Source organism: Telopea speciosissima, chromosome 10, assembly GCF_018873765.1.
Source record: "Telopea speciosissima isolate NSW1024214 ecotype Mountain lineage chromosome 10, Tspe_v1, whole genome shotgun sequence".
Classification (NCBI taxonomy): domain Eukaryota; kingdom Viridiplantae; phylum Streptophyta; class Magnoliopsida; order Proteales; family Proteaceae; genus Telopea; species Telopea speciosissima.
This window is the reverse complement of record NC_057925.1, coordinates 59476477-59496115: the sequence shown is the minus strand read 5'-3', so window position 1 is coordinate 59496115 and position 19639 is coordinate 59476477. Positions and strand designations below refer to the sequence as shown.

The 19639-nt window shown below is 37.0% G+C and overlaps 1 protein-coding gene, 1 long non-coding RNA gene and 1 pseudogene across 2 annotated transcripts in view; 1 reads left to right on the top strand and 2 right to left on the bottom strand.

The window, feature by feature from the left end:
- Positions 1-10790, bottom strand: part of LOC122642896 — an 18296-nt pseudogene extending 7506 nt beyond the window's left edge.
- Positions 1-18924, top strand: part of LOC122642899 — a 27945-nt gene extending 9021 nt beyond the window's left edge. Inside the window, exon 2 of the long non-coding RNA XR_006330125.1 lies at positions 18749-18924. This is a non-coding gene — a long non-coding RNA (uncharacterized LOC122642899). The remainder of the gene's footprint in view (positions 1-18748) is intronic.
- On the bottom strand, positions 10020-19447 carry LOC122642897 (SURP and G-patch domain-containing protein 1-like protein). Its single transcript, XM_043836515.1, has 8 exons — positions 18800-19447; positions 16230-16356; positions 14244-14350; positions 13310-13474; positions 11968-12102; positions 11643-11822; positions 10339-10517; positions 10020-10223 (listed from the first exon to the last, which is right to left on the bottom strand). The coding sequence occupies exons 1-8, from the start codon at positions 19197-19199 to the stop codon at positions 10197-10199; spliced, it is 1320 nt and encodes a 439-aa protein (XP_043692450.1). The 5' UTR covers positions 19200-19447; the 3' UTR covers positions 10020-10196.
- Positions 19448-19639: the final 192 nt, after the last annotated feature.

The following is a 19639-nucleotide window of genomic DNA, read 5'->3' as shown; positions in this document are numbered from 1 at the left end:
ACAAGAAATTGAAGCTCATTACCTTGAGAAAGAAGTGTCCAAATACTATGAGAATGATTCTCGTATGAGAACCATTCTCATATGCCTAACGATGGTACACAGATGGAATTCAAAAGAGTTAGTGGATTCCATCTAGGCATACGAGAGTCTAATCCAGCCTCAACACCATCTTGTAAGAGTATGGCAGATTTCTCGACTTCATTGCTTCCGTGTAACTCTTGTATTTCATTCTATATCTGTATTGTTTTAGTATCAGGTACAACGGATAACATATATTAATACTAGTGATATTGAAAGTATCAGTCGATACAATACCGACACCTTGATCCATGGCGCCGAAGAGTAGTGTACGCAAGAGCAACACAGCCAACATATCATTCACACGTGTAAGCTTTGTTCTGATGCCCTAATGGTCAAACTTGATCTCTAAAAGTACTTTAATTTGTTCTCCTGGCAGAATGAAATTCTAAGAAATGGTTTGAAAGTCGTCGATCAAATTTGGGTTTAAATTGTTTTTTTGGCGAGTGTTAAATGCAAGACTACCGGTCAAGGTTACTCTTTTCAAATGGCTTCCGATCGACCCCTATTGTGCCCTCTATGGGAACTGTGTGGAATCATACTAGCACATATTTCTTTCATGCAATTGGGTTAAACATATTTGGGTTGCTGGTCCGTTGGGATTGAGAATTGAGTTTTTATCTCAGACCTCTCTACAAAATCTCTGCACCTCTTTTTTGCTCAAATACAAGTTGGATAAACCTACTCTGAATTGGTTTTTTGAAATTTTCATTATTACCTGCTACTTTATATGGTCTATTAGGAACAAAGTTGTATATGGTTTGGAGAAAGCAAATCCGATCTGGGTCATGAAGAATATAAACTTATGGATATCAGATTTAGCTTTATCCCCTCCCTCAATTGCCTCTCAGGATGTTTATCCTCCAGTTGAGGAGATCCTTAGCTTAAATATCTATTCTCATTTGCCTACTTTTGACTTTCCTGTTTTGATCAGTGTAGGATATCAGGTCACTGGAGTTGATTCTGCTGGATGGTCTTACCTTCTTCTACTGGATGGAAAGCTTATTTTGATTGCTGCAGGTCCCCATGTATCGTTCTATGATATGGAACCAGAGCTATTCAGTATCTGTACAGGGCTTCAGCATGCTCGTCGGTTAGGGTTGAAGGTGAACGAAGTAGGGTGCTCAAATTAGCGGATTGCCGATCTTCTTCCATCTCCATTTACTAATCCTTGGCCCTGGCCATTACTTAAACTTCTTTTAGGCATCAACCTTATAGGTCAAGTTATGAACTTTAGATTTAAGAGGGATCCGTTTTGTTCGGTGGTCGGTTCTAACCTAGCTAAAATGGCTCAGCAATCAAACATGGCATTTGTATATTCCTATCTTAATTTGTAATTTATTTTGCTTTTTTTATCATTAAAAAAAAAAAAATTTGGGTTTAGCAGAACTGGTTTGACGCTTTAACTAGAAGCGAGAAAACAAGAAATTTAAATACTAAATTAGTTTAAGATTTGATGCCAACTTAACTTTACATAAATGAAGGGAAAGTTTAAGATTCATGTTTAAGAGCAAAAAAGATATTTTCATGAAAGACAAATTTTTTGTCTTGCTAGATTTTTATTTCTACTTCTTTTTTTTTTTTTTTAATGGTTATTATGGATGAGTTGTGAGAAAATGAGGAGGTTACTTGAGCCATCACCAATTTAAAAGACGACGTTCACATTGTGGTTTTGTTCTATCTTTTAAGTCAAAAACATCATTTATCAATCTACGTACAAAGAAGGGAAAAAACTATTTAATTCTTTTTTTTTTTTGGTAGAAAAGGAGCTGATATTATGTAATATTAAAAAACAGTAAGATGATTACAATATGAGATATCTCTTCCCCCTAGCATCATCTTGAACTAATACAGAAAGAGCCGAAGGGAGAGAGTCACAACAAATGGAAATTTCCACGGAAGAACCCACCAAAGATGCCAAGAAATCGGCACATCCGTTAATCTCTCAAATCTGGTGCGCAAAGGTTTGAAAGGGACATGATCTTGGGATCACCACTAAGGTTCGTGGAAGCGGAATCAGAAACAAGATCATCTTCTGTCGATTTTGATTTGGTCAGAATCCATCAAGAATTGGCCAAAATCGGCCTAAACCCTAGAAATCGGCCGATGCATGAGGTAGTACTTAGTTCAGTATGATTCTCTCTTTCATATCATCAGATGTGTTATTGTCTGTGTTGAAATGTTGGGGGTTATAGATGTATATAGCTCACATCGGTTAAATTCAATCCTTGGTGCCCTCATATACTTGTATACATAGTTATCTTCACCTAAAGCCTTAAGATTTTGGATTAGACCTTTCAACATGGTATCAAAGCGAGTTCTAAGCCGCAGTCTAGGTCTTCATCAATTCAAGTGAAAAATAATTGGATCTTAAATGGTGGGTGAAAGAAAACTTTGTCCTATTGAATTCCCCCCACCAAATCGTTAGATGTGTTTTTCATTTAAGATCCAATTATTTTTCCACTTGAATTGATGAAGATCTATTAAAAATAGTTGTTTTTGTGCCTAAGAATGCGAAATCGACCTAGAATGCATACCAAACACAACCTTAGTGTTCTAGAAGGCCAATCATATCAAACTGGGTGACAAAAAACTTTCATCTTTATAATATGGGTGCATCCATGACAAGTTAACTAGTTTATAAATAATTAATAACAAAAAAAAAAAAAAACTAGTTTAGAAATAATGCGAGGGTTAGATGGTGAGGGTAAGGGTGTCAAACCAAAACTGTTTATCAAAACTAAATCGAGCCGTTTACACCAAAACCATTTAATAATGGTTCAATTTTAGTTTTAAAATTGGAACCGTGTAGTTAAACGGTTTAAAAAACCGAATCAAACTATCTAAACCAAAACAAATATTAGTAATATGTAATGGCAATAATTAACCATTAGTGCCTTCATACAATAAGTTGTTGCTAAATTTGAACACAATGAGAATCAAACATGGATTTGTAGAAGTGTATATGTGGAATTTATCATTGGGTTGGATTTATTCAAATACATTAATATAATAGTATTCAATGTTTCTAAGAATATTTTGGCTTTTCTATGAATTCGAATCATGTCCTTTTCAATGTGGCTTGTTGAGTACATCCAACAAGCATTAAATTCAGTGTAAGACAGGTTAGAAGCCAAGTATCTAAAACCTTGACCGAAGCCATCTGGGCCTGCAAAACGAAATAGTTTACTATGAATGGTTTTGGTTTCAATAATTGAAACCGTTTAATAAATTATTCGATTTTTTATTTCACGTACAAATTTTTTAATCGCATCAATTACACCGAAACCAAATCGTTTAACACCCTTAGGTGGAAGTGTACATTTTCCAGGCCAATGGCATCCCAATGGTCTGATCAGAATGGCAAGTTTGGAAGGAATGTGGGAGGGGTAATTTTGTTAATTTGAGGAAGATTTAATCGTAATCCTATGTACAGTCTAGTCCAGAGGCATTTCCGTAAATTTAGATAAAAATGGGGTCACTTTCGAATTCGTAATTCCCATGCCATCTCCCTTTCGATGGCATTTTCTTAATATCAAAGCCAATAAGATGGTGTTAATTGAATGTCGAATCAGATGCCGTTAACCCCGTTACATTTCTGTTGGAAGTTGGAACCAGGTACTGATCCTTTGGATAAGGCAATAAGCTGCTGCTAATGCATAAGATTTGGCAGCAAAAGATGCTTGATTGCACCGTTTAAATCCCGTGAACATCAACTCACGGAGTATCAGATTCCGTTGCTTACCCGTCTTCTCACGGTAAACCGTTAGATCATATTGTTCATTTTAAGTAATTTAAAAAGTAAAATTGTGGTTATATTTTTTACGGAAGGAGTTTTCTGTCCAGGAGTGTAGTCTATGTCAGCACTCCTATGTGTCTGTCTGTCTTCTCATCAAAATAAGGAGGCAGATGTGTCTTTTCAAAAAGGGAGAAGAGAGAGATAGACTCATGGGAGTGCTGGTGTAGGCCACACTCTCGAGTAGAGTTCTTTTTCCTTATTTTTTATTTGGGCAAGAGATTATTATCTGGTCATGTAGCGCCTACATTAGCGTGGGTGCCAATGAGAACATACATAGGAACATCAATATGTACATGGCTTTTGATTTCAAAGGGGGTAGAGCGATAATTTTATGCGCTCCTTTGTCAATGCACACAGCCCACGTGACCAGATAGCGTTCTTTTCCCCTTTCAAGTATTCCAAAGGAGAAATGACATAATTGATTTCATATGTTGAATAAAATGGAGTACACCTTTGGGGCAAATTTCTGCTCCTGTTTTCTCGTAATAAATTCCGTTTTGCTTATGATAAAAAATTAAAAAAAAATGGAGTTTTTTGTGTGACAATGGTAAATATTAAAGAAAAAAAATGTGACAAAACAAGATTTGGATAAATAAATATGGAAAAAGAAGCAGTCCTTACGCCATCTCACATGGGGCACTGAAATGACCTTCCCACCCCTCCCTTTGGATGTCTATGTGCATGCTCCCATTGGCCCTTGCACTAGCGAATGGCTATGCAGCAACCCCCTTCCCAATAAATAAATAAACAATAGGAAATGATTCTAGCAAAACAACATAGAGAAGCACACCAATGAAGTACAACAGATTGATTTTATACACAGGAGGGTAGCAGGGTCATTTCATGTAAGGAAAGAGAGAGGATCTTAGGTACCCATATTGGTCTCAGCCGATACTAATATTGATAGTTATATTGATCGGTCATATTGGGCTGGATTGGACCATTTTGCCCCTCAAAATATCGAGAGAGAGAGAGAGAGAGAGAGAGAGAGAGAGATTAGGTGTCTATATTGGTCTCAACCGATACTGATATTGAAAGCTATATTGATCGGTCATATTGGGTTGGATTGGATCATTTTGCCCCTCAAAATATCGACGCGTTACGCTTTTTTGGACCATTTACCATATACTGATAACATCACTATAGTATTAGTATCGTATTGGTATCATATAATGATTATTCCAATACATATCAATCGATACGAAGCAATCCGATAGTGATACTTTGAATCATGAGAGGTTGCTAACGTACCCTCCCCTAGTGACTCAGAGAGTCTTTTTCCTATAAATAAAAAAGGGCGTATTCAATGCAGCTACAAGGCTCCCGTCACAACGGGATTTGAAGATGACCATAATATATGCAACCTTACCCCTACTTTCGTAGAAAAGCATAGCATAGCATCCATGGAGCATACCATCTATCCAACAGTTAAATCAGCCATAGCATCCTAATTCCTATAAGTGGCTCATATGAGCTTAGAAAAATATGCATTATGTTCTTAACCATGAAATATTCTCCCCAAAAAAAAAAAATCTCTCTTCCTCACTTTCATATATCTAAAACCGTACTTATAGCTGAAAACAAGAATATTTCTGTAACTTTTCTAGGAAACCTCTAGAAAAATATTAAAAAAAAATAAAAAAAACTTACAATATTCTGGTGTTGACTTCTGAAGTTAACGAAATGATAGACTTCGAATATGCATCTCTTTCTTGGCAATGAAGACTTAGACGAAGGGGAAGAGAATGAAGAACAAATACAAAATAGAAGAATCCATTATCCAAAATTTTGGGAAGAGAATGAAGAATAAATATATAAAAAGAAGAATCCATTATCCAAAATTTCTCAAGTAAGATCAGATATGTACAATTTCAAGGAATATAGGATTATTCTTTAGATGGTAGTGGGTTGTTAGTGTCATCTAAGTCTTTGGACAATCATTTTATAATAATAATTATTTATAATTAAACCGTAAAGAGAGTTGAATTCATGACCTCTTAATTGTAAGGTGTTGGATCTGACCAACTGAATTACCCTTTACTTTGCCAATCACCTAAGAGAGTCTGTGGTCTAGAGGTTTGGAGCTTTGCTTTCATTATGATTCCATTTTGAAGCATCTTTCCTCCCCCCCCCCCCCCTCCCCTCCCCTCCCCTCCCCTCCCCCCTTCCCCCTCCCACTCCCAATCCCAATCCCAATCCCAAAATTTAGCATGATTTGATGAGTATTATTTGAGGTTCATTTGGTAGTTTAGTCGTTTAACATTTAAACCATGTGGTAAATTGTAGCCCAAAAGCATTGTATCTTGTAAAATAATGAAAAACCAATTTTGATAAAGATTTAGAGACCTAACGATACAAGAAAAAAAGATTCAATGGTGGGCCATATGACGGAGTTTGCTTCTCATTCGTTAAATGATGAATAATTGAGCCCAAATCTATGCAATGGGTAAAATTACCACATCAACTTTCCATGAATGAAAAGTCTATTTTTAGTGTACATTTGAGATACCTATAAAATTTTTACACAAAAGTGTTAATAAAGAGTTGCTCTATCTATCTTCTCATGGTGGATATGAATTAGTTGTCTAGAGATACTATTTAGGCTTGTCGGCTCATCGCAAAAAACTTTTGCATCTTTCTTTTGCCATGAAAATTTCAAAAAAATGATTTTATTCCAAGATACCAAACAAATGCATCTTTAAGGGGAAACTACAAATATTCCATGAACAGATGCCCATGGTGGTTTTCAATCACTTGCATTTTTTTTTGAAAGGTCCCTTGCATCTTTATGCTAATATATATGCCTCCATAAGAGTAACCAAAAGATGTAAAATGTCTCATATATTATTCTTAAGATAAAAGGAGAAAAGGAAAAGAGGGGATCAATGATAAGGTATAAATCTAATAGCTCAGCCTGTCAGTGTAATGTGATTTTCTGCTACTGACATTTCTTGATTCCTGACCAGACATCATTGAAAGGATCCCAAAAATAAAAAAGGAAAAAAAAAACACTTTTGTTGACTATCAATATATTCCATGATTCCATGGTTCTTTATTCACAAGACAATACTCAAAAATCAGAAGTTCATCACAAAAATCCTAGTAAATTCAAAGTATGTTTGGTATACATTGTTAGAATGTATTTTAAGTCAATTTCGCATTTTTAGGCGATAAAAACAACAATTTTTATCATTCGGGAGTACGAAATTGACTTAGAATACATCTCAAGAATGCATACCAAACACTGCCTCAGTGACTCTGACTTAAGATAAAGAAATTTTTGTGTCTCTCAATTTTGTTACTGAATATATTTTTTTTATCCTCTACTAATATAAACTTGGGAAAATGGATTCTGTTAGGAATTGCCCCCCCCCCCCCCATTTAATGACAAAAACCCCATGTTCAGTAACAGAGAATAGGGCAAAATGACTGCACTCCCGAACAGAAAACTCTTCCTCAATAAATTTTCACCTCTACTTCTCCCTTGGCTTTGTAAAATATCCAGATTACTCCAAAATGGCACATTTTCCTTTTTTATTTTATTTTATTTTAAAATTTACCTTTTAAGTATATATTAAGATGACCGAATTATGTTTTCCCTTAATAATTTGTCACTTCCTCTGTTCTATTTACTCAGAGTCAGAGCTGTGTAGTCCAAAAAATATGATGAGACCCTCAATGCCGTCGTTGCTTCTTTCCGTTCTTTCCACTCTCCAATCTGTTCCAAGTCTTAGAACATGTGAATAAAGCTCTTACTCGCTTGCGCAATCTCAAGACTGATTGGTTCTTTGGACTTCCAATATAAAATGGCAACAATTTGAACCTGACGCTCTAATTTGCATCAAAGACAAGAGTTTGATTCTTTTGAATGAATGGGAACTTTCATTTCTGTTTCTCTTTGGGATTAAGTTTTCCTTCCACAGGATCAAATCATCAATGAGAATTATGAACAACTGTTCTACAATTTCAACCACAAAAAGAAAAACAACTGTTCTACAATCATTCTCTTTCAATCAAAATTAATAAATGGGAGATAGAAGTCCACACCAGTGTGCACATTACTGTGCACGTCCTCTCATATCCCATTTGTGGATCCTACACACACTTCTCACATTAAACGTACTGACTGAACGATTCAATCACCCACACTCTCATTGGTGGGAAACTACACTCTGGCATTGTAACAATCCCTCTCCCTTAATAGATAAAGAATCCTCATTCATTCTTTTTGGATTTGATCCATCTCTCTTCTACTAATCCCCTCTACGGCCCTAAGTGATTTTGTGTGTTTGTGAATATGTACTCACATACAAGAACACAATGGTCAATATTCACAACGAAAAAGGAAGCATACGTCATTCTCGTGCAGATTTCAATAAATAGTGAGACCCACATCGAGACTTTCTTTCCAATTCTGACCATGTGTGTCCCATATGAATGATATCATTCTCTAGATGTTTGTTGGTGTGGCTTTCTTTCCTTTTTCGGCATATCCAATACCCATTACTAAAACCATCAGTCGAATAGGGATTTTCTTTCTCATGCTTGAAGTGATTCATCTTTTGTTGTTTTGTTACCACTTCTGGGAAAAAATAATATGTGTGGACCCAATTGTAACTTAAAATCAATGTTCAGGGGATTCTCTTGTCCTGTGAGGAGCCTTTTGTTTCCTCTAGCTAATTGTTTATGTCTACTTTTTATTTCTGAGATCTACAATAGATTTTGTAATATTCCCCTTGGATTTCGTCGTCAAATTCTCAATGGTTGAAGTTGATAAGGATTCCATGGCTGGGAAGTCATGGTAGACCCATATGCTTATGAGACTGGTATTCAGCAGATCTATTTTCTTCGTTTTTTATATGGTACATAGCATGGACAAGATCGAAAGGCAATCTTGAATAGTTAAATGGCACTTATGTTCTGCCATCTGCAAGGCTATCGGTATCGGTGGCCGTATCGATCATCATCAATACTGATATGGATTCGGCCATATCAGGTCTGAATCGAGTAAAACTTCAAAAACCCAATCCATTTTTAACTGATACTCTCTAAACTGTATCAGTATTGATATGACCGATACGTTACTAATACCTTGATCCATCTTCATCCATGACACCATACGAAGTAATGATTTTTCACTCACAATTGGCGAGGACAGAGAAATCCTTAGGCCATATGTCAAATATGATTGCCTGTTTTGTTAAGAAGCCATCATGTACAAGGCTTTTCACCTTATTTGTTCAATCCCAAATCCGATTTGAGCTTTTAAACCTGAATACCCTCAAAAAATTAAGGTGCAAACAAAACTGCGCGGTAACAACTTCATATGAAAACAGAAATGATACCCAGAAAAGGGAAGCTATTTGTACCATACCCTTCTTCTTACAACCCTTGGAAGAAGCCAACCACACCCGTCCATCCATATACAGATTGGGCGATCCAGCCAGACATAGGCATATCTTAATCGACCTGCTCCAAGTTCCAGCCTTCCATAGGAAGTGGAGACAAGGGTTTTAAAACTGGGAATTGGGGACGGAAACAATCGATGAATCAAGAAAAACCCTAATTCACAATCCGATTCACCGATTTTTCAAGTCCTGTTGGAAGCCTAAGTATTTTCACAGAAGCACCAGAAAGAGTAATTCCGATATCCAACAAAGCCTGCCTGATAACTGTCAAGATGATCGGGTGTTCTCAATTGAGCTTTTAGATGGCTAACTGGGCATGTTTCACACACACTTAGGAACCAATCAAAGCTCGTGGTTACGAACTGAGAATAGATTCCGAAATCCAACTTAGCAGTGAAGTCAAGGGCTGTGTATGGTTTGGTATGGCATTCCAGAAAAGATTCTGGGTCTGAAATGAAACCCAATTCTCCTCTATTTCTCGCTTAAAAATGCATTCCAGACCCAAGAATCAATTCCAAGAATGCATACCAAAGACATCCTTAAAATTCCAATATCCAAATATATTCTCAGATTTATATTCACACCGTCTCATATATAATATAACAGCAGGGAAATAACTTGGGCAGGATAGCCTAAGACCCAACCAACAATCCAAACCCAAGGTCAACATATACCAGAGGAAAAGGGCAATGAGATCGAGTCAGCAGCAGCTCAGCATCACTGCTTCATTTTGTAGCAAAAGCATAACAATCTTTTTGATTGAAAAAAAAAATGGCTAAAAATATTGTTCGCTTACAAATATCAATCCGATTTTCTGAACTTCCAAACGAAAAATCTTACAATGCATTTAGTCCCTCAAGAAAGGCTACATTTTGACCTGATGAAGATGTCGGATGTCCTGAGACAGCTCTCTAGTAGTATGCTTTCCGGGGATTGTTCTACAAGAAAAAAGCATTGCAAAATTCTATACACTTATCTGACAGTACAAGCTTGGAGTCCTGGAAAAAGTTGATATTTCGAATAAAAAAGAATAAAGAAAGAGGGAGGTCTTACCAGAGGGTTGGGTCTGTAACGGTATCCAAGCATCATCCGTTTCTTGTACTGCTCATAAATATCATCCTCAGGGGTGACCTCACCAGGCTGCGAAGCTCCAACTCCTAAATTGTCCTTCTTTACATTTCCAGCCATGACAGGATCTGCACGACCACTTCTAGAGCTCCCTAAACCCTCACCTGCAATTGTCACATTCAGGTTAATGACGAATGCACCAGATTCTCTCTCTTGACATCTAGCCAAAACGTGCAAACCGAGGATTAATAAACTAAAAACCAACAAGATGTTCATTTATGTATTAATTGCTATGCAAGAAAGCCTACACAAATGACAATTGAAGAAAAAGAATGACTAAATCAAAAAATGGCAGTGAGAACCCAGGTGTCAGAGATTCTAACTTGGGAAGTCGTGTGCACATGCCTGTGTTAGTATCATTGATACCTAATGAGAGACTGGGTAAAAATTTATATTTACAACAAACCATATAGGAGGAGAAAATGACATGGTGTGTGCTACATGCTCAAGTAACCCAAATAAACAAAGGAAAGACAAAAAAATTTGTGGTGTCACTCAAGGAAAAATAGAATCAGAATCCAATACGCCAGCAATGTAGATAATTCATCCATTTCGAGAGAAGGAAAGAGAGACAATTCAGCTCTAGTGAACAAGGGAATTGCAAGAGACTGGTGCTGATACATATGTATTACTTACATCTTGAAAAATGTGCAAGCAAGTATATGTTTTCTTCAGATTAAATGACATGCATGGACACCAAATAAGGGCTTTTTTCAAATTGAGAGAGAGAGAGAGAGAGAACATGCTTTCAATTACTTGCTTAAAAATGTGTTGAACTAAGACTTGTTACAGACTTGATTCAAAGTGCATAATTGCATCTCAGCATTAAAATACCATAGATACACATTCCAGTGTATTGATTTCATCAAAGCCTTATCTTCATCCTTGAAAGTTCCATTTAGAGAGAAAGAAAGAGAGACGACTCAGCTCTAGTGACAAGGGAATTGCAAGAGACCTTGTGGAGCTAATACATACGTATTACTTTACATGTTGAAAAGTGCAAGCAAGTATATGTTTTCTTCAGAATAAATGATAGGCATGGACTCTAAATAAGGGTTTTTTTCAAATTTATAAGAAAAAAGAGATCCATTTCAATAATCAATAACTTCCTTAAAAATGTGTTGAACTAAGACCTAGTAACAGACTCAATTCAAAGTACATAATTGCATCTCAAAATTAAAATAACATAGATACACATTCCAGCATATCGCATTTCATTGAAGCCATACCTTCTTTCCAGCCCATTTTGGATAGAAGTCTATGCCCAACATTGTCAGCTTGAATTTTAGCCTTTTCCGCAGCCTCTCTAGTAGCCTTCTGACAAGCAGCATCGTTGCAGCTACTCAAGAACTTCTCAAGCTCTTCTGGTGGTATATAATCTCCCATGTGATGTCCCTTTTTGACAGGAGCTGCCATAATGAAAATGTCAAAGGAACCATAATTAAACAGAAATTGATAGGGTTTTTTAGAACATATAGGTAAGAAAATTTCCACATCGGCAGCAGCCTTGGATCATTTTTAGCTAATAAAAAACAGAATGAATAAGATCTAGACCTTGAAGGGAAGCAGGAGGTGGCATCTCATCTTTTGACTGTTTAGGCTGTCTCCTTCGCTCCTCTTGTGCAGCCTTCTTCACATAGAATTCCATAATTGCAATAGGATCTGCAGCTGGTGGTGCACTGGATTCACCTACAAATCCGCAAAATAACAAAGATGATTGTCTTCTTATAGTCTCTCTGAGATTCAGGCTTGAAGAACTAAAAATTAAGTATCATGATGATTGTCTTTTCTTTTTTCTTTTTTTGGGGGGGGGGGGGGGGTAGGAGAACTGGTCCATTTTGCCAAAAAAATTTAGGCTCCGTTTGTCTCCATATAAAAAAAAATTTGCAAGTAAAATCTTAAATATTGCCCTGTTTGTTCCCACGTAAAAGAGGTGGGAAATATATTATTTTTCCAGCAAAATGGGATAACCAGCCATTTGTTCCACATAAAATGTGAAAAATTACATTGAGAAATAAGATTCATGCAAAAATTTACTTCGAAACGAACAGGTCTAAAAAAAATTCAATGTTTCCATCAGGCAGAACTGAGGCCAACCTGGATACAAGATTGTATATACAGTGTCTGTTTGGCCTTGTAAAGAACTTGTTATTCAGGCACATGTTCATTTCCAATTCAAAATCCAGAGAATGCAACAAAGATAAAATCTCCATCATCCATTCATATGCAACATTTTGGCTGCCCTCTCAAAAGCTAAGTCACTTCTTCCTCTCACAAGATGGTTGTGCAGAGAATTTTGATTGAGAACCCTTTTTTTCCTGAATGATTGAGAGCCCAATTAACAACTCCAGGCCTACAACTGAAAGGAGTTATTTGGTGGCTGCCCCAAAGAGTTCTTTGAAGTTGAACTTTAATGATTGCATGGTACTTGGTGCTCATTCAGATTCTATTGGGGAAGGTGAGTCATCTATTCCTTATTCATAGTTTTGAACTTCTCTCTCAAGGAGACTTTTGAAGGCATTGTTCCTGAAGGAGATCCTGTGAGTGTTCTGGGTAGGTAACTGAGCTATGACTAGGCCTGGGACCTATAAAGTTAAATGCAGATTGCAGAAAACACATGATTTCCTTAGCAAATATCTCATCCAGTGGACCAGTGGCGGCTGAATCAGCAGCCAACTTTGCAGATGATGAGCCTTCTAAACAAGGAGTAATCCACATATTGAATCTAGAATTCCTTTATGAGGATTTAATATTGCTGATTCTTAGTGGTTGTAGCTCTTTTATAGTTTTGGGAGGCACTAGGCCTTGCCTTTGCTAGGAAGTACCTACTACAGTTCTTTGTTTACTCAAACCAAAACAATTAAAAAAAAAACAAGGTATTGTACAAGACGTATACCTTGGGAGTTGGTTCTCCCCATTGAAGCTGCCTGAGTTGATGATACTGAAGAGCTTGTTTCATCATTGGCTTCATATAATGCTGAGGCTGGTATTTGATAATTAGAATGTTGCTGAGGAGGCCTCTGAGAACCACTTGATCCTCTTGAAGAAGAGCTTGCACTGGCTGGAATTAGATTGACAAAGTTACAATTAAAAAGTCAAAGAGAAAAGGCTAATAAATCAAAGTTACCAATTAAAGTAAAAGAGAGAAGGCGAATAAATATCAGATCTCGGCAAAATTAATGAGAGTCGGCATATAAATGAAAGGTAAATAGATGCTCAGTTTCAAGATCATGTTGCATTAACTTATAAATTCCACAACATGAATAATGACGGCACACTAGTCTGAAGGAAAAAAGAAAATAAACATGTCAATTCTGTAAGAGTACATCACTCTATGCAAAGGCCTCCAAGGGTCAGCTTCCACTGTGAATGGGAGGACAATAGTGCATGTCCCCACAAATTTAAGCATGTGCCTTACTGCAGGAAGACATGTCTGAGTTCAAACAGCTAGAAACATTCACAGAACTCCCAACATTAAATCCCGATTAATTGTATTAAGATATCAACTTGCCTTGGTCTTAAAAAAACCTCATACCCATCCATTTCCAGATCTCCATTCAACTAGGAAATTTTCCAGGAGACCAGTCAGGCTACCACTATTATCCACACCAATAAGACACCATGGTACTAATAGATCTTATAAATATCCATTTATAGATTGCTATTCAACTCCAGATGTCCACTATGGCAGATATAAACTTCTAACAGGTACTCAGATAACTACCACATTCCATTTTATCAATGCAATTACACAATCTTCAAATGAGTATGTAATCAAGAAACCATCTAAATTAAGGAGAGCCTAATTTTATAGAAGTTAAAACACCAACCATTGTGTGATGCTTCAGAATCTACATTCTGTGGAAGAGCCTTCTCCTCCTCAACAAGTCGATACTCATAGTATTTGTAATCCGGACAAGTAACATCATATAGAAACCTACAAATGGTAAATAAAACAAATACATTATGGACAAATGAAAATTCAAGATTAGAAAAATAACATATTGGGTATCGCTTCGCACACACTAAACAGGAATAAGATACAAAACTAGAGGCAATCAGGAAAATAAAATTAAATCCCTCACCCAAAAAAGTAAATAAAACAAATAAGAAAAGGAAGTTTTCAACAGAAATAAAGTATCCACAAATTCACTACATCAACCCAAATAACACTTCCAGAATATGCTTCTGACAACGTAAAATAGGAACTAATAGAAGGGATTAAAAATAAAAAAAACTCAGCCAAGACTGACACCATCTGCTCAGTGGTTGGCAAGACAATGTCTTGCAATTCCACTTTTCCATTCTATATCTCAGGTTAACTCATAATTACTAATGTTTCCTCCCAGCTCAACCCAATTCTTTTCCAGCTCTTCCCTTGTACACCTACCATTACCAACTTTAGCTATATCAATTATTTGAAGTTACCATAAGTTGTCTTTGTTCACTAACAAAAGCATCCAATTGACCTTCTGGCTTCCATCATCTTTTGACTTGCTGGTGCTGCTCCCAAGTGCACTCAGATGCATCTGTCTCTTATTCTGTCACGCTAGCATTCATTACTTCATATATTTCTACCAAACAACTTATATTCGCAAACAAGAAAACAGAGAGTAGCACATTAGGATTTGAAAATCCAGAATCAAATCCGTATACTTGACGTAAATATCCATCAGATACAAGACAAATTCAAATATTGGATATGCTAATTCCAGATATTAGCATATCCACTTCAAAATCGATCCATTTCCATCCAAGACAAGTTTGGCTGCCAACATTCCAACTAACTCTGCACCAATGACAAAAACCACTCCCAAGTATCCGACTACTTACAAAAGAAGGATCAAGGATTAACTTGCTTTCAAAACTAAAAAAAGAAGGAAAGAAGAAATCAACAAACATTTGATGATTAACTTCACTTTCACCACCTATGTTTCAACTAATTTCTACAACTACTATGGAAATGCACGTTAACGTTAAACTCGAAATTAACCACACACCTATTTGTGACCGTAACCACAAGTATGAAGAATCAAGTCCTCAGCAAGGCATTTCCTTCAACAGTGACTTGATTTAGAAATCAAAAGCAATTAAAGATAGTACTGAAGACACAATAACCGCAAAAGGAACAACAACAACATCCAAGCCTTATCCCAACTTAATGGGGTCGGCTACATGGATCCTATAAGAGGAAAAAGGTAAAAAGAAGTAAAAAAGGAGGTGGGGGGGGAAACAACATCGACACAAATCTCTAAGGTATCGACCCTTCTTAACTACGTACCGCTTCTTAACTGCCCAACATTCTGCACTAGGTCTCAAAGAGGGGTGGATACAAACAACGGCAACACACAACAAAGACCAACTAAATGGGGTCGACCGCATGGATCTTTGATCTCCAATCAGCTCTATTAGAGGTCATACTCAGGGCAAGGCCTAAGCTAAGCATGTCTTTCTTCACCACTTCTCCTAAGGTTATCTTGGGCCTGCCTCTAGTTCTTTTGGTTCCCTCAATCAGGATCATGTCGCTCCCCTCCGGACTGGAGCCCCGGAAGGCTTCCGTTGGACATGGCCATACCATCTCAAACGATTCTCTCTAAGTTTATCATGGGTAAAATTGCAAGATGAAGTTATAGAACCATGCAGCATATAGTGACAAGCATGAATACAGTAAGTTCAAGCATAATTTCCAATACAAACAACAAGGAGATTTTACACAGTGACCATTAAAAATACAAATAAGGTAGATGATAAGAGCAGCAATAGAAGAATTATCTTGTAGCATTCAGGGATTAAACACATAATCATAGGAAACTTACTTAAAAGGTGTATCTCCAGGATTTCTTTGACGAGTAATGTGCTCAAACTGCCTTCCATTTTTGGCTACAAAACTTGCTAATTTGTCTGCAACTTTCTTCACTCCAGGATCGCTTGGGGAAGGTGGTGCTGCATGTCACTTAAAGAACTGATTAATACCAAGAGCATGAACAGGGGAATGCAAATTACTCTTGTAGCAGGGTGTGCCACATTTTCCAATTCTTTCATTCAACATCTCTTTCCACCAAGGTCGATAGAGACTTAAGACATAAGCTGCATTCATGAGACAAGAAATGTTCAAGAATGTTCTGTTTTCACCATTCATCACTTTATGAACAGAGAAGGCATAAATTCCCAGCTGGGTTGAGGAAAACACTTTCCCAGGTGAAAAGGTAGTCTCGAAGCGAAAAAAACATAATGAGGGTAAACATTCTTGTGCTAACATAAAATAGCCCAAAATTATCAAAACTATGATTGATATGCCCCTTATATTAATATAGATGTCTACGATCGTCAAGCTTGGAGTCAGGACTAGCCATAGCCATTGAGGTTTTGTTTAGTTGAGTGGTAGGCAGAGGGGTTCATGCAAAGCAGAAAGCCCCCCTTCCTACTTTTTCATCTCACCAGTCTATAAAGAGGTACTTGCATACTAACCACTAAGCATTTTACCTCAGTTTTAACCCATGCGCTTTCACAAGAATCACTCCACTTCCATGAAAACCAAACACATCCCAGGTTGCAACCACCTGAACAATCATTCTGACACCTTCCTAAAGCACTCCACCCCACAGCAGATCACAACCTAAATAAGATAATAGCAGCCATGAAAATATATATTCATGTCTCCTGATGCAGATATATGAGAAAAGATGGCATTATTTTAGTGCAAATATGCCTTGGGTTGGGTACCTATACATTGGGCTTTTGTTTCTAAGGGTTTTCTATGTAATAGCCACTTTAATGAACTTAAAATAAGGGTAGGACTTAGGAATGCGGGATTTAACTTATAGGAGTCGTTAAGTCTTTTATTAGTCAATTAAGTAGCTAATTTGATTACTAGTTGGTTTAGGAAATTTTTAGTCATGTTAGGAGTCATATTTTAAGACTTAAGAGTCTACACACACACACACACACACACTATATATATATATATATATATATATATATAAATATATATAGCCTGCCCTTCAGGCACACGAATTGATGAAATAAAGGTTTCAGTTTCTTGAATTTTTGGCTCTATGGATTCAGTACTTATGCCTGTGGATTGTGGTGTTACTTGGTGGATTCCAAGTGAAGACTGATGTGGATTTCTTAGTGGAATAGTGGATTCTCTTTGCGGGCTTTGGTGGGCTCACAGCCTGTTATGTGGATTCTTAACCTGTTTTATCTTTCTATCTCTGTTCTATCATTCAAGCAAACTTCAGCTTTTAAACTTTCCAAGTGACGGTAGTTCTATAACTCAGGATCCAACTATCAGAATTGGATCAAAATTTGAAGACTTCTCCCTGTTGGAGTGACCCTTCGATTACTGTTACTATTTCCAACGATTGGGCAAATCTCCCACTGGATTTTCCCTGGATCGGGATTAGTCTTCATAAATTTCTTAGGAAACCCTTCAAAGCCTCTCTTGTTCCCATCTTGGAGGTGCTTCCTGGAAAAGTTTTAACCATTAGAACGACAAGCTTTGCTTCTTACTTGATTTCCCATGCAGCCAATAACTATGAATCAAACATGGGTTGCTGTTTAATAAGTTGACAAGCATTGACAACATTAAAATTTTCTTAAAACAAATCACAGTTTCATGAACATTTTGTAACTGAGACCAAACATAATGCAGAGATTAAAAACCGCTTTGTAATACACACGAGCAAACACAGTGCATGCAAATAATGAGAGATAAGCAAAGATCACTCACCAAGGGAAAATGAAAAACATTAATAGAATTATCAGAAAACTTCATACTAGAATGAACTCCTAAGAGCTTCAATGCAAGTTTGCAAGAAGATAAAATTGAACTTGAGACGGACTTGCAAGTAGGTCATCTGAATGCAAAATATTTACACATAAAATCTATTATCCAGAGCTAAATAGCACAACAGCCTCATTACTATAGAAGAAGCTTCCAGAAATATAAACATATAGTGCTGACTTGCCCATGCATTTCATTATAATCAGTGGATACATACCTAGTACAGAAGCAACATCAATCATTATGCACGAAAAGAAGGATGTCTATTGGATAACGAAAGCCAACCTAGTTAGACGCTCAGAGGAATGGAATTTTTTATCCAACAGTAAATAAGGTTGCTCCATTGCAACCTTGTGGTTGCGGGTTGAAGTCCGGAAACAGCCTATCTAGAAAGCGGGTGTAAGGCTGCGTACATTATGGCCATCCCCAAACCCAGCAATGGCGAGAGCCTCATGCACTAAGTACACCCTTTAGTAAATTTGGAATCTAAACAATTCTTTACTTTTGCAATAGAGAGAAAGCACAATAGGGAGAGCACAATGGAGAAAGAACCAAAATGCACTCAAAGAAGATAAAGGTATGTATTCAAGCAGTTATTACCAACATCCCCTTTACATGGCAATGGAACAGATGCATTAGGTTGATCCAACTTCTGCCGCTTTGGCGGTCCATCTACTGACCCATTTTCTGCATCCCCTTCATCTTCATCCTCATCAGCACCCAACTTAACAGGGGCTGCCGCAAGTTTAGATTTCTGTTTCAAGCTGAATGCAAGTTTGCCACCTGAAGCAGCAGGGACAGCCTTGCGTGTCTCAGGTGCTTTTGAATCCATGCCTGTTTTATAAATGGAAGGATTGGCCCTCATAGTCCCAGATGTATTTATGCTTGACTTAGACTCCTCCAATCCAGCTTCCTTTTCTTTCTCTTGTTGAAGTTGTTTAAACCTTTCCATGAATGAACCATCATTAACAAAGAGGCTAGAAGCTACTCCTTTCTTCATTGTGAAAAAAACCAAGTGCTTTACAGCCCCCTTTAATGGGCAACTGGTGTTTGGACAAGAAAGCCTTCCAAACTGCTTATGCCTTGAAACAAAACTTCATATGCTGAATTTCGTAATTGAGAGCAGACTGCATTCCTTAATCTTCAAATCAGAAAAAGACTAACTTGAAAGCATTAGAATAATGATGCGTACAGTCGCTCAAGTTAAATAACAAATAAAGGGTTAAAAATGAAAACACTGATCAAGTGATGCAAAAGAACCCAAAGGCAAATAGGACCCACTCCAAGGGTCAGAAATTTTCTAATACAACCAACCGAAAGGGGGAATGATTCTATGCCAAAAGACGCAGGAATCAGCCAGAGTACAATTAATGAATTGTAATGTAGAAGTAAGGAACTCGATATTTCTACATTGGATAGACTACAAATTGTCAACGACCA